The sequence below is a fragment of the Acomys minous genome, assembly GCF_964271855.1.
Source record: "Acomys minous genome assembly, chromosome: 14".
Taxonomy (NCBI): Eukaryota; Metazoa; Chordata; class Mammalia; order Rodentia; family Muridae; genus Acomys; species Acomys minous.
In genome coordinates this window covers 61,266,676-61,281,452 of record NC_140496.1, presented here as the reverse complement: position 1 = coordinate 61,281,452, position 14,777 = coordinate 61,266,676, and the positions used below count along the sequence as shown (strand labels likewise).

The 14,777-nt window shown below is 42.6% G+C and overlaps 1 protein-coding gene across 4 annotated transcripts in view; it reads right to left on the bottom strand.

The window, feature by feature from the left end:
• Positions 1 to 1,781: 1,781 nt before the first annotated feature.
• PHTF1 (putative homeodomain transcription factor 1) overlaps positions 1,782 to 14,777 on the bottom strand; it is a 34,690-nt gene continuing 21,694 nt past the window's right edge. For 3 of the 4 annotated variants that reach the window (XM_084755373.1, XM_084755372.1, XM_084755375.1), the window contains 10 exons: positions 14,474 to 14,695; positions 11,941 to 12,069; positions 10,792 to 11,064; positions 9,339 to 9,470; positions 8,812 to 8,898; positions 5,462 to 5,617; positions 4,544 to 4,639; positions 3,847 to 3,972; positions 3,158 to 3,193; positions 1,782 to 2,280 (listed from right to left, as the gene is read on the bottom strand). In XM_084755373.1, coding sequence (XP_084611499.1) covers positions 2,260 to 2,280; positions 3,158 to 3,193; positions 3,847 to 3,972; positions 4,544 to 4,639; positions 5,462 to 5,617; positions 8,812 to 8,898; positions 9,339 to 9,470; positions 10,792 to 11,064; positions 11,941 to 12,069; positions 14,474 to 14,695 — 1,278 coding nt within the window. In that variant the 3' untranslated portion in view covers positions 1,782 to 2,259. The remainder of the gene's footprint in view (positions 2,281 to 3,157; positions 3,194 to 3,846; positions 3,973 to 4,543; positions 4,640 to 5,461; positions 5,618 to 8,811; positions 8,899 to 9,338; positions 9,471 to 10,791; positions 11,065 to 11,940; positions 12,070 to 14,473; positions 14,696 to 14,777) is intronic. The other variant, XM_084755374.1, reaches the window with a different exon arrangement.

The following is a 14,777-nucleotide window of genomic DNA, read 5'->3' as shown; positions in this document are numbered from 1 at the left end:
CTCAGAGATCCACTTGCCGCTGCCTCCTGAGACTTAGAAATATTTCAACAAAATAGGTTTAAATACTTTATTTTAAAAGACTGTGGACTATCCTCACAATGGTAGTAAATCATGAATGGATTCCAGAAGAGACATGTTTTAGAAAAGAATCATCACCTTTAAAAGACAAACTAGCCAAACATAAAACACTGGATTGGACTATGGGGAACAGGAGCCCTATGTAAAAATGGAATCAGAAAGACCTTGTTCTAGAAATAATGTCAAATTAGAGTGGGTGGCAGTGGGGACAGAAGGATGAAGTGATCAGAAGATGAATTCACTGTAAAGGTTCCATAAAAACAGCACCAGCTTTTGACAGCCCAACTTGGTAAAACTTAATCTTAAATTGGAGCCGATTGTTCCTGGTGGAAAGTGGTAGCTGGGGTTTCTGTGGGCTGGGAAGCTGCAGCTACCTACAGAACAGCTTCTTCAAGCATCACAGCCCTAGGGCTGGGAAGATGGCTCAGCAGCGTTCCCATCCCAGGACCCACAGAGCAAGCCAGCTGCGGAGGGGCGGTGATTAAAACATCTGTTTGGCTTTGGCTTCCAGCCTGGTCAAAAGAACATGAGCACCAGCTTCAGGGAAGCCTGCTTCAAAGAGACCAGCAGGGCTGACAAAGGACACGGACTTGCCCTGCTGACCTCCACACAGGCATGCATACACAAACATGTTAGCATACACTCAGACACACATGTACACACAGATCTGTGTTCACAGCTATGAATCTATCAGACTTTAGAAGGGTGTTGGGTAATGATAGTATCTACAATAGAACTAACTGGTAAGGACCTTATACAATCTCATTAAACCATAACAACCCGGTTAGGTAGTTATAATCCCTACTTATTAGGTGAGGAAATGGAGACCAAGAAAGATATGTACAATCTGTGGACTTGGGAGCTCATCTTTAAGTTCATCGATTTTTCCTGCACACAGAATGAGTAACCAGGGCTGCAGGCATGGCTCAGAGGTTAAGAATAAAGCCTATGACCATATAGTGGAGGAGGAGGTCCCCTCGGCCATAGACCTAGGGGAGGGGAATAGGGTGAAAACGGGAAGGAGGGAGGAATGGGAGGATACAAGTGATGGGATAACAACTTAATTGTAATCTGAATAATTAATTAAATTTAAAAAAATTAAAAATACAAGCAGGAGAGAGACCTGAGTTTGATTCCCAGCACCAACATGGCAGCTCACCAGCATCTATAACTGTAGTCTCAGGGCATCCAATACCCTCTTCTGGCCTCAGGCACCATACACACACATGGTGCACAAACATAAACACGGACAAAACATCCAGACACAGAAAATAAAAAGAAATGTGAAAAATAAGAATGTGTGACCAATCCCATGATATGTGACGTACATGAGCTAACCACATTCTACGAAGTCTTACCATTAAGGTGCTCCTGCTTCCTGCCTTCCTCAGGACATTCTTCAAAGCAGGGAACTTTCATGAGCAGGCCTGCTGATGGGGCACTCAAGAAAACCTACATCCAAGGCCCATCGTGGTGACCATTAAACACTGAGGACCTGGAATTGTACTAACTGCTGGATACACAACGTTGTACAGCAGGCAGACCATTAGAGAAGCCATGCGACTGGATGGCCATGGCCAACTCACTCACCAACAACTTTAGTTAGGGGCTTAGCTCAAAACCATGAATTAAAATTTTCTCCACTAACAAATTTATTTCAAAGATCCACCCTCCCTGCAAAGAAAAAAGCCTAGAAACCAAAATTCTCCAGTAAAGTTCTTTTATTTGGGTTCAACCTAAAATAGTTTCTCTCTCTTAGCTAGAGAAATCCCCAATCCATAGATTATATAGAAAAGTACCGAATTTGCATATTTCCAATAAAACATAGTTGCTTCATGCTTTGGGCATCTACCACGGCTGCCCAAAGGACCTTTTCCAGTAAATATAACTAGCACAGTACTGGAGGCTCCAGGACAAAGGTCCCTACAGAGAACGGCCCCGAGTCTCTCAGGCAAGCTTTAGCTTTAGCTGTTCACATTGCTTGAGAGCCATGAAAGTGCAGGTTTATAGCAGGCATGCCCAGGGAGAGGATGCGCCCCTCTGGAAACTGTTAGGCTGGGCTGAGTAGAGAGGCTTTTGCATGTGAGCCTGCAGGTGGGGCCACTGGTTTCTGTGATCCATCTTTGTCCTCAGTGGGTGAGCAGTGACACCAGCCAGAAGAGTCCAGGCACAGGTCTCAGCTTAGGATTTAATCTTCCACAGCTAAGAAAAAAAAATCACCCCCAAGAAAAAAACCAGTTAGCTGCAAGACATACAGGTAGTATTTAGATGCATATATGTCTGTGAACCAAGAATCATTTAGTGTTTATTAAAAATTTATTAAGAACTTACAAATAAAGACATCACCCAGCAAGTTTAACAGATGCAAAGTCTACATCTCAGTGCCCTCCTGTACATCCTGAGCTGTGGCTATCATACTGGACTGCATAATTTCATTATCAATTACTGTTTTCAACTTTTACTTTCACTATTTTTAAAGACATTTTTGTTGTATGTAAGTGCTTTGCCTGCATGTATATATGTGTACCATATACAGCCTGACCAGAATCAGAAGAGGGTGTCAGATCTCTTGGACCTGGAGTTATAGATGGTTGTGAACAGCATGTGGGTACCAAGAACCGGACCCAGGTCCTCTGCAAAAGCAACAAGGGCTACTAACCGCTGAACCATCTCTCCGGCTCCCTCAATTGTACTTTTATACACTTATCCACCACACTCACACACACACACACACACACACACAGAGAGAGAGAGAGAGAGAGAGAGAGAGATTCATTACCGAGTTAACACTAGAAGAACCACCAACTTTGTCCTTTCATGTCCTTTCCGCCATCACCTCTGTCCCTCCTGTTTTCCACTCTATGTGCTATACTGTATCTGCATGCCGATCTGTTTAAACATGTCCATGTATGTATTTCAGGCTAGGAGCCCCATGAGGACAAACACGCATGGTTTTCCTTTATGAGACTGTGTAGCCTCGCTTAGTATTACGCATTCTATGTCCATTTTCCTCCAAATTTTGTGATTTCAATTTTCTAGAGCTGAATGCTATTTTATGTGCACACCAGTACCCACTCACCTGCTGATGGACAGCAAGGCTCACTCCACTTCTTTGCTACAGTGAATAAAGCAGCAGTAAACATGGGGGTAAATATATCTTCTGGTAGTGAATGGAGTTCTCTGGATATGTGCCAGGAGAGAAAGAGCTGGGCAATATGGTAGTTATGTTTTTACATTTTTAAGAAACTTCCAAACCAATTTCCATAAGAGGCCCTTATGTAAGAAATAAACTATTCTGACAATGGAAGGAGAAAAAATGAATACTTCAGATCAAAACTGGCACACTAGCCAGGTGGTGGTGGTGCACGCACGCCTTTAAACCCAGCGTTCGGGAGACAGAGTCAGATGGATCGCTGTGAGTTCAAGGCCAGCCTGGTCTACAAAATGAGTCTAGGACAGCCAAGGCTATACAGAGAAATCCTGTTTTTAAAAATAAACAAACAAACAAAAGTGGCACACTGCTGTTAGTGTTTTGTAGGTTTTCAGTCATTTCTGTATTTCCCTGGGTCAGAGTAATATGTTTACCAGACCATGGTACTGACATGAATTCAAAATTGGATTTTCAGTCTGACCAAGAGTTCAGTCTTTTACTTTTGCAAATGAGGAAAGCTAAGCTGAGAAGCCTGCAAACGTCCTCAAGAGCTGTTGGTTCATAAACACAGACAGTACCGTAAGGACAGAAAGCTACAGAGCAGTGACTACTCTTACTCTTATGTTGAATCCTAGAAGATCGCTTATAACTCCCGAGACGGCAGAGAGGATGACTACTCTTGTGATGTTGTAGATTAAGGGGTTCATGGTCAGTCCGTAGAGTCTAAACGGTGTGTCCAGCTCCTACAAGGACGAACAAACAGAAATGAGGCGTGGCTTCCCACAGTCATCGTCACTCCATGCTGGCTTTAGGTCTTGGGTGAGGGTGCTGCTTATGGCTCTTCCTTAATATTCCAGAGCTACTTTCAAAGCAATCTGAGGGATTCACCAACCTCTCTGTGGCCTAGCCTTGTTAAAGTAGAAGGGAGCAATAAGTCATTAGTACTTTTTAAAAATTAGTGCCTTTAATCACAGCAGTTGGGGGTCAGAGGCAGGCAGATTCCCTGGGAGTTCAAAGCTAGCCTGGCCTACAGAGTCAATGTCAGGTCAACCGGGGTACGCCTTCCCATGGTCAAACTGTACCCCTGAGGGATATCCCTAAGAATAAGCCAGCAATCTTCCAGCCTCGTCCAGAAGAAACGAGTTCTCTTTCTGACCACATGGGCCAGCATGGTCACGGAAGCCACGCTCCTGACTTGCTTCTGAAAGCTTTGGCCAGCCATGGCCTGACCCAGCCATGACTTCGTCTGCCCTCTGTGTTTCTGAGTCACTGACTAACTCCCACTGTGGTGAGTGCAGGTGAGATACCACTTGCCTTTAACAACTTGGTGGACAACTTCAATACATTGTTCACTAGAGTGAGCTGTTCTTTCTTGTTTGGCTTTTTTTCCATTTTAAGATACAAATTAATCTAAGAGAAAGAAAAGAGAATAAAGTAAATCTTACAGAAAAAAAAACAATACATACTGCATAAAATCTGGCAAATTTTGAGGGTCATGTTCTCAAGTAACATGTTTTGGATCCACGGCCTCAGCAGCTATGGGCCACGCCCTGCTCTCCCATCTTTTACCTCTTTGGTAAAGAAAAGCTACTTAGGAAAAATTTAAAAATCACTAATGAAACAATTTACATATCAAAATAATGAAAAATACTAATTGTAACATAATCAGCAAATTCAGTGAGTTCAACAATTATGCCTTCCTCTTCTTACTATGCCCCAAATAATCTAGTATCTTCAATAAACACTTATGGGGGAGAAAAAAGATAGCTGCTTTAACTTACTAATTCCTTATTTCCCCTATAGAAAGAATGATCCACTATGACTCTGAGGTCAAAACAACAAAAACAAAAATTATCCCAAGTGTTTTTACTTAACATTTATGGAAAACTTGAACTTAAAATCAAAATTAACACAGAAAATGCATTATAATCACTCCATATTCACAAGAAACATCTGTCAATCTTAGCATATATTCACATATTCCCTTTCTACCCATTAAAAACATCTTTATAGGCTGACAAAGTACTTTCAGCCCATTAGCTCTTCATTTTTCCAGTCCTAGGCAAAAGATAAAGATGTTATGTTCATTTTATATACAGGGGGGGGGGGGGGAAAGATAATTACAGAGTGGCAAAGAGGTGTAAGGTCATAGTGACTCAGCCCCAGTCCTCAACATCAACACTACAGCGTGTGACCTCTGACTACTGGCAAATTGATGGGACCCATCCATACCTGTTCAGTGAGCAGGATAGACACGTTACTGTATTTCTTATTGGTTTCTGACCCTAAAGAGGCCAGACGAAGCAAGAAAAGCAACAATGCTGTTTCCCAGATCAAGAACTCCCAGTTGTAAGCATCATTCAGGAATGTCTTGTGACCTTGGAGAACCTACCAAAGGACCAGAATTGTTTTAATATCACAGAATCATTCTTTTATCAATTTTAAAACATTACCAGCAATCCAAAGTTTTAAGACTCAAAGGAGAGGAGTTGAATATGTTTCCTATATTTTTTCCTGCTCAGGAAAGAGTGCAAGGGTCTACAAGGAGCAAGGTAAGAAAGAGGGAATCCCAGCTCCAAGTCACCAGTGTGCTCCCAGGCACAAGGTGATCACCTCTGGCACTAACTGCCTCTGTCTAACAAGCTCCTGCAGTAATGGCCCTCAGGCCAGGCTGAGTAGAGACCTAAGGCCCTGCTCGACTCCATTTTAGGGTTCAGATAATAGCATGGCGGCACAGATGCACTGATAGGTGCACTGAGTGCCTACTGTGTGTCTTACTTAAGTTTTGCTGCTGTAAAGCATGCTGAGTTAAAAGTAACACACTTGGGCTAGAGAGATGACTCCACCATTAAAGGCTAGGCTCACAACCAAAAATATGAAAGTAAAGCTTCACTCAAGAAAGCCTGAGAGAGTTAGGATAATTTCTTGAGAAACTATACAGAGAATTCTTACAGAAGCCAAATGCAGATCTTGTAATAAGCAGGAAGTCACCAAGCAGCTGCCCCCTTTGTTCCCTCCTGACCAACTCTATGGCCTCCCAGGACCCTGTGAGCTTCCACTACTGCCAGCCTTGATTTGTCATGATGCCCTGGGCTGCAATGACTGCTCCTGACCTTTCTTCTCCAAAACCTCTCACCAATATCTCCGTCTCTTAACTCTGATTTCTGAAAGAGCAAAGTTCTTTTGCTCAGTCTGAGTTGGCACCACTGTGGTCAATCAGCTGTAACCAGGATGCAGACGTCCCAGCTGGCAGCTGCTGCTGGGCCTTGGCAAAGATGATCCTTAGATGATCCACACATAAGAGCACAACGCCTACAAACCACCCTAACACTCTGACTTTTTTTTTTTTCTCCAAGACAGGGTTTCTCTATATATCCTTGGATGTCCTGGACTTGCTTTGTAGACCAGGCTGGCCTGAATTTACAGAGATCTGCTGCCTCTGCCTCCCTGAGTTCTGGGATTACAGTTGTGCGCCACCGCGCCTGGCTTACTCTGACTCTTAAGCCAGAGAGAACATGTTGTTGGGGTTTTTTTTGTTTTTAAATAAAGCAACAGTGAGACTAACAACTAACTTCTCAAGATAAAATATGGAAATCCAAAGACAACAGAGCCAGGTGGATCTTTGTGAGTTTGGGCCAGGCTGATCTGCAGAGGGAGTTTCAGACCAGCAAGGACTAAATAGAGAGACCCTGTCTCAAAGAGAGACACACCAAGAGCAGTGGGTGTGCAGCTGCATCTGAGCAGTAACTGGCTGCCCAAAATAATGATTACATCTTGGGTCTTAAATATTAAATAATAGATAACAACACAAAAGAAGAACGAAAAGATGAAAGAAAGAGTTGTAAGATCTTGTAACTGGGGCGGAAAGATGGCTCAGTGGCTGCGAGCCCTGGATGCTCATTTAGAAGACAGGGATTTAATTCCCAGCGCCACAGAGCAGCTCACCACCGCCGTAACTCCAGTTCAAGGGACCCAGTACCCTTGGGACTCCAGATGTGATACTCAGACATATACACATGCAGGCAAAACACTCAGACACATAGAGATAAAACTTTTTTTAAAAATCTTGTCATTACCAAGGAAGCTGTAAATTAGAACCAACCATTTCATCAGACTTCATATTCGGCTAATTTCTGAGGTCACTCCTTACTTATACAATAGTAACAGATGTAAACAGAGAAGACAAGGTGGGCTATTAGTAAAAAAGATAACAAAAGACAGAAAAATTAATAGGTGAGCAAAACAGGAAGCAAATAGTATTTGGAGTTATAGTGATTATTTTATATTTAAATAGGTAAGGAACTCCAAAAGACTAAGACTAAGAGGTTGGGTAAGGAAAAGGTAACCAGGGGCTAGCAAGATGGCTGAGCAAAAAAGGGCACCTGCTACTAAGCCTGGGGCCCCACACGACCCAGAGTTAAGGATGGCCTCCTGACTCCTGGTCCTTCTGCCTCCCTCTCCACTGCTAGGGTTACAGACATCTGCCACCAACTGAGGCTATCCTAGATCACACAATGAGATTGTGTCTCAAGCAAACATAAATATTAAAGTGAAACTTGGCAACAAACAACTTCACAATCATGATGGGTTTAAGCAGACATCCCATCAAAAGCAAAAAGCAAACCCAAACTGATTATGTAACCTGTACAATGCAATTACTACACCTGGAGAAACCAGTGTGTAGAGAACATTGCTCCGAGCAATGGCAGACATAATCCAAAGTGCTAATAGATTTAATAAAACTGAGCAATGCCAGGGAATAAAGGCAGCCTCTACCACTTTCAAAGAACTGAAAACAGCTGAGGCTGTTCTCTGATCACTACAGATAACGACACTCCACTGGCAAGATGTGGGATAAGCCTGTAACTTCTTTTGTTGTTGTTTTCTTTTTTGAGATAGGGTTTTTCTGTGTAGCCTTGGCTGTCCTCCTGGTACTTGCTTTGTAGACCAGGCTGGCCTTGAACTCACAGAGATTCACCTGCCTCTGCCTCCCCCAAGTGCTGAGATTAAAGGCATGCACCACCACACCTGGCAAGCCTGTGGCTTCTTACAATGCAGAAAGAATAAAAGTGCTTTAATAAGGAGATAAAAAGATGTGTCAAAAGGACACAGCTTTCAGGTCCCATAGGTCAAATGTGGGACAATTTAAACAGCAAAACAAGAAGATCGTGGATTATAATCCACTACCTAAAAACAAGGATACACAAGCCCATAATTAAGTGAACAGATGAACAGTAATGAATGAGAAGACAAGTTCCACCCAAGAATGAGAGCTAACAATGCTGAAGACAGATCGTGGGTGGATCACTACCTTCAACTATCAGAGTGTGACAGCTCCACAGTCGAAAATTGCCAACTAAAATAATTTAGAACCATCTAAGAATTTTCAAGGATTTCAACATTCCCAGAAGAGATCTTTTTATTCAAAAAGATAAAAACAAAAACAAAAAAAAAGGTATCCAAAATGGTGACAGGAATATAGACACATTTCAAACACACTTGAGCATATATATTGCTTGCTATAAAACACAGTGGCCATTGCATAGAATCCCCCTTCAATTAAAACAGGTAAGAAACTTTACCTGTGCACAACAAATGAAAGCAATTGAAAGTGTCAGTAAGAAGATGGATGACACAACCACATCCACTGAGCGCTGTGGACCCCGCCGCTGTGGAGCAAAAGACATGTTAGTGTTTTAGGATATGGTCAGACAGGAACAGCATTCACATTAGCTTTGAAGTCGTACAACATACATGTGAAAATAAATGTGTGTGAGAAATTCCTGATGTGGCATTTTAACATATTTGCGGCATCAACCTGAAACACTAACAGTCATGTTTTCCAAATTAAGTGGTTGATTCTTTAATGTATTTTCAGCTAGGCTCTTTGTCCTGGGCAACACTTTTCCTTCCTCTACCTCTACAAACTCACTGCTACTCTATTAGCACACATGTGTCTCTCACATGGCATCCAACAGGCCTGTGAGCTGCTGAGCCGCCTGCCAGTGACTAGACAGCCCTATCTGCTTAAGCAACTGCATGCCGACTCATCAACACACATGTTTTCCACAGCCCCACAACCCTCCTATAGTTAATTAAAACAACTCACCTTTAGATAGGAGCGCAGCGATAACCATATTTTAATGTTCTCCACCTTTTTAAGTCTGAAATGAGGTATTTCATATTTCCTGGCTTTCCTGGCAGAAGTAATATGGCTGAAGAGTTTTGCAAATAAAAATCTCTAAAGGAGATTAAAAAAAAAAAATCACAAAATAAAATGTACCTGTGTCTAGGTTTATGTTCAATAACCACCAATAGTATTCCTGAGATATTTAAAGTAATAAAATCAAAATTCTTATCCAGTGTTCCTCAGAATAGCAGTTTCACTTCAAAACCCATCCCACAGTGAAGCACTTCTTCCAAATATGGCACATTTTCTATGCATGCAAGCAAAGAGTATTCTTTGAAACTTTTAATGAATCCTTATCACTCACCACCTCTAATGTTCTCTCTCACGCTGTCTCTCTGTCTCTCTGTCTGTCTGTCTTTCTCTTCTTCTTCTTCTTCTTCTTCTTCTTCTTCTTCTTCTTCTTCTTCTTCTTCTTCTTCTTCTTCTCTCTCTCTCTCTCTCTCTCTCTCTCTCTCTCTCTCTCTCTCTCTCTCTCTCTCTCTCGTTTGAGACAGGGTCTCTCTGTGTAGCCTTGGCTGTCCTGGAACTCACTTTGTAGACCAGGCTGGCCTGGAACTCATACTCACAGCCTGCCTCTGCCTGCTGAGTGCTGGGATTAAAGGCGTGTGCCACCACACCCAGCTCAAAACATCCAGTGTTTATACACAATTCTGGCTGACTCTAGAATTGTATTTCCATTCAAAAATTACATTCCTTGTGCACATCCCCAATATAGCTAATTATCAATCCATAACTCACCAGATTTCAGTTCACTTCTTTACTTGGCCACTTTTCAAAAAAGCATTATGGCCTTGCCACTGTATGTGCTATGGATAAAGTACAAGGTCCTGGATGCTGAGCAGTCAGCAGTCTACACCTCTTATTTCTACACACAGGCTTCAGCAGTATTTCAGATGTCATGGCTGTTGCACTAATAGTTGCATAAGACTGGTACAAGATGGAGCCCAGGCATGGGTTGTTTTTTATCTGTACTGTACTGAGTTGTCTTGACCCAGCTAATAACCCCACACCCACACTCATCAAACAACCTAATTAAAGTCATGGGGTCATTTAAAAAAATTAAACAAAACAAAAACCCAGAAAGGAGTTTTGATGAGAAGAAAAAAAGAGTTCTGAGCAGTGAGAGGACAAATGAGAGAGGGCACCAGAGTAAACTAATCAAAATCATACATTTATGAAAATGCAAAAAACAAAAACAAAAAACCGAAAGAACATTTAAATATTTTCAAGGATTTCAGATTATAACATGTTTTTCAAATAGTCAATAATATGAACATTAAATGCTCAAGTCTCAAAGTCAAAGGAACAAAACATTTCAATAGAGTGGCAAATGGATGCAGAGGTGACAAATGCTGCCTCTTTGTCCACTCACCTGCTTATATGTTCTCTCTGCGACACACATCATGAAAAAAAACATCCAAGTAAGACACAATCTTTCAAAAAAATTAATTATAGACAAAATAACAACAGGTGTGACAGGTGGCGCACCACAGAAGAGGGTCAGGACCTCCTCTGCTGAGATGGACTTTAGCTGGTCAAAGCTCTTCTCTCGGAAAAGTCGATATAAAAATGGGAAAAATGCTAAGCCAATGGTAACAGCATTCCCCAGCATCTGGTAGCCAGCGCCTTGTTGGTATGCATTGACCTGCAACCCAATTTAGAATCTCCATCAGTACTGCACAGGGAAAGGGAGTTACCAAAAGTACTTATCAAGTATACTTAAGTCTTTTAGTATAAAAAGGTATTTATTAAACATACTAAAGTATACTGAATACTTTAGAATATTAAAGATGAATCTTACAAATAAGAGAACAGAAAGACTTGGCTTCATGTGAGAGACCCTGGTTTCTATCTCCAGCATCAAAGCAGGGACCACGTGAACAGACCTGACTTGCTGCAAGTCAGTCTTCAATCTAAGGAACGGCTACAGAGCACCCTGAGCATCAGATGGTGCAAACTGTAAACCCCCAACTAAAGGCTCCTTCAAAATCTGTTTTCAAATCCAAGTTACAAGTTCGCCTAGTTACAGTTCCTACTGCTGCGACAAAACAGCATGACCAAAAAGCAGCTTGGGAAGGAGAGGGTTTGTTTCAGCTTACACTTCCAGGTAATAGTCCATCACTGAAAAAAGTCAGGACAGGAACTCACACAGGGCAGGAACCTGGAGGCAGGAGCTGATGCAGAGGCTATGCAGGAGTGCCACTTACTGGCTTGCTCCTCATGGCTTGCTCAGTCTCCTTTCTTATAAAACCCAGGCCCAGCAGCCCAGGGATGGTACCATCGACAACAGGCTGAGCCCTCCTCTATCACTCACTAATTGATAAAGTACCCTACAGGCTTGCCTGAAGCCTGATCTTATGAAGACATTTTCTTAACTGAGGTTCCCTCCTTTCAGATGTCCTTTGCCTGTGTCAAGTTGACATAAAAACTGGCCAGTGCCAGGTCTTCCTCAATGCATGGGTTCTTACAGAACAGCCATCCTGTGAGTACTTTCTTCACAAGATCAAAAGCACACCCTTACCCTGCTCATGATGATGCCACTTATCTCCAACACAGACATGTCCATCTTTTTACACTCATTTCCTTCCCAGATTATTGCACTAACTCGCTCAGAGGCAGGACTTGAATTCTGAAGCCAGAATAAATGGTTCTGGGAAGAAAGAGAGAGAGAGAAAACTGTTTCCATTCCTTTCACCTTTCCTCTGGTAGTTCCTCCCTCCTCTGTCCCCATCTCAGATTACTGAGTTCAGTTTCATCACAGGTTCACTCTCTATCTCAAAGCCCATCACTCCAAGAACCACTTATACGGTGGTCTCATCTGGAGAGCTAGGATCCAGGATGTGCAAGGTCAGTGCCTCTCTGAAGGTATGAAGGGCACATGGTACACTGGCACAGTACTAAGGAAAGGACTTCTAGAACCACAGACTGGGATCTTAAAGCCTCGAGAGGCTACACAAACAATTAGGATGTTTTGGGGGCTTTAAGGACATGGAAAAGCATAGATGACCCAAAGCCAGAAGCGGCAGTCACCATGACAACAGGCCCCACAGCTCCTCTACTTAGCCTCATTGACAGTATCACCTCGGGTGCATTTTCCCCAAGTGAACTTCACCACACCCTTGTGCCCAATTTTGCTCTGAAATCAGAGGCTGTATCATTGTGTCCACAAACTAAAGTGAAGCTTCTAGAACAGGAACATATGTTAGGTAACTTCCAGAAAGGGATATGTATGGATGGCTTCTTTTCATACCACATAAAGATGAAGAGCATTTTAGTGATTTCACTGACGCATTGACTATATCCAAAAAGTACTTATGAAGTACCTGCTGCAGAACACACTTGAAGAATAGGGCACATGGCAGCAGCACATGCCTGTAATCTTAGTACTCAGGAGGATAGCAAGTCTGAGGGCAAACTGAACTATGTAACAAATGTCAGGGTAGCCTGAGCTGGAGGACTAAAGGACACACGACCTTGCTATCTAGGAACTTAAGAGATTACTGAAGGAGACATAATTAAAGTCACTGGACAGCATGCTAAGGAAAAGAAGAGAGTGCTTGAGGAAAACACTGGAAGGATCCCAAAAGGACGCCTGCAGTCTAGCCCAGACCTACCTGGAGAATGAGAAGCAGTAAGCCAAAGAGCAAAGGTGCTTCCCGAGCAAAGCTGCAGAGGCACATGCAGGCTGGGGCTTCAAACGGCAGCAATAGGCCATCTGAGCTACAGTATACATGCACCAAGCAGGCAAGGAACACGATGAAGCCATGTTAGAGTGAGCAAATAGGAGCAAATAACTGCTCCTCAGCAGCACAAACACAAATGTCAAACCTTTTCATGTCCTCGCTAGCAAGCCAACCAAAAACCATACTCACTACTATTTGCAAAGCAGTTTGGAAATAGTTAGGCAAAAGAATGAAAACCAAAGAAGAATTATTAGCCACCCAAAAGACTGCCACAAGAAGCAACTGCTAACCTTTCTACCCACCATCACTGGGATACAAGCGCCAGCCCCAGCAGAGGTGCACTGACAACCTAAGGATGTTTACTCTTGTCACGCATCACACAGCCTCTTCACAGTGTTCCTAAAACTATTTTATCATGTGACAAGTACTTTTGAAAATTCTACAGATGTAGAATAAGTCGAATAGCTTCTAAGGAATCTATGATTCTCAGCTAAATTCAACCCTGAGATCAAGAGTGTCACTTGTTTAATGTTTACTAGAAAAGCAAGCAATGTCATTTCTGCATAATTTTTATAAAACAAGAAATCATAAAACAGAGTACCAATCAAACAATGCCACTCAGAGAAAAGAAACAATAAAGATCATTTTAAGGGAAATGAGCAAAGTATTATGAAAAGAAATTCAAATCAAGCAACTACAGAGTGTTCTCAAGTTCTCATCCCTACAAGCGATGCACAAGCTCCCCATCCTAAGTTGGGGATAGCAATGGTACCCTTCTAAGATTGCTGCAAAGTGAAATAACAGGATACAGTGGCTGACAATACTAAGCATGGAATTAGTATCAGGCATCTGTTCTAGTTCTGCTGCCATGGCAAAACACTGACCCAAAACAACTTGGGAAGTAAAGGGTTTATCTCATCTTAAAACTGACAGGTCAGCCGGGCAGTGGTAGCACATGCCTTTAATCCTAGCACTCAGGAGGCAGAGGCAAGGCGGATCTTTGTGAGTTTGAGGCCAGAAAAGCCAAGGCTACACAGAGAAACTTTGTCTCAACAAACAAACAAACAAACAACTTCCAGGTCACAATCCATCACTGAGGAAAGTCGGAACAGGAACTCAAGGCAAGAACTGAGACAGAAACCACAGAGGGGTGCTACTTACTGGCTTGCTCTTTCTTATATAGCCCAGGCTATACAAGGGATGGCACAGCTCACAGTACCCTCCACATCAATAAGCAATAAAGAAAACATCCCACAGACAAGTCTGGTTGAGGCAATTCCTCAATTGAGGTCCCCCCCCCCACTGGGACTGTAGTTTTTGTCAAGTTGGCAAACATTAACAAGCACATTTTTAATCACTGTCCTCATGTACCTGCTGAAAAACATCTTCTTTGGGGTCCCGTTTGGTTCCTGAATGAAGGGTATTTACATGAGTGCCCTCACTGTCACTGGTGACAGATGACCGGCACTCTGGGCCATGGAGAAGATCATCCCATAACATATCCTCGGTCTCTGAGTCATGGCGGGTGCTCTCTGAATCTCTTCTTGACAAGTTAAGGCTCCGAGAGCCACCGCTCACACCAGATCTAGAACCCTTTAAAGGAAAACAAAAAGAGGGAACACATTAAAATAGTTATACATAAAGCACAGAACAAATTACTTATGGCAATGGCTGG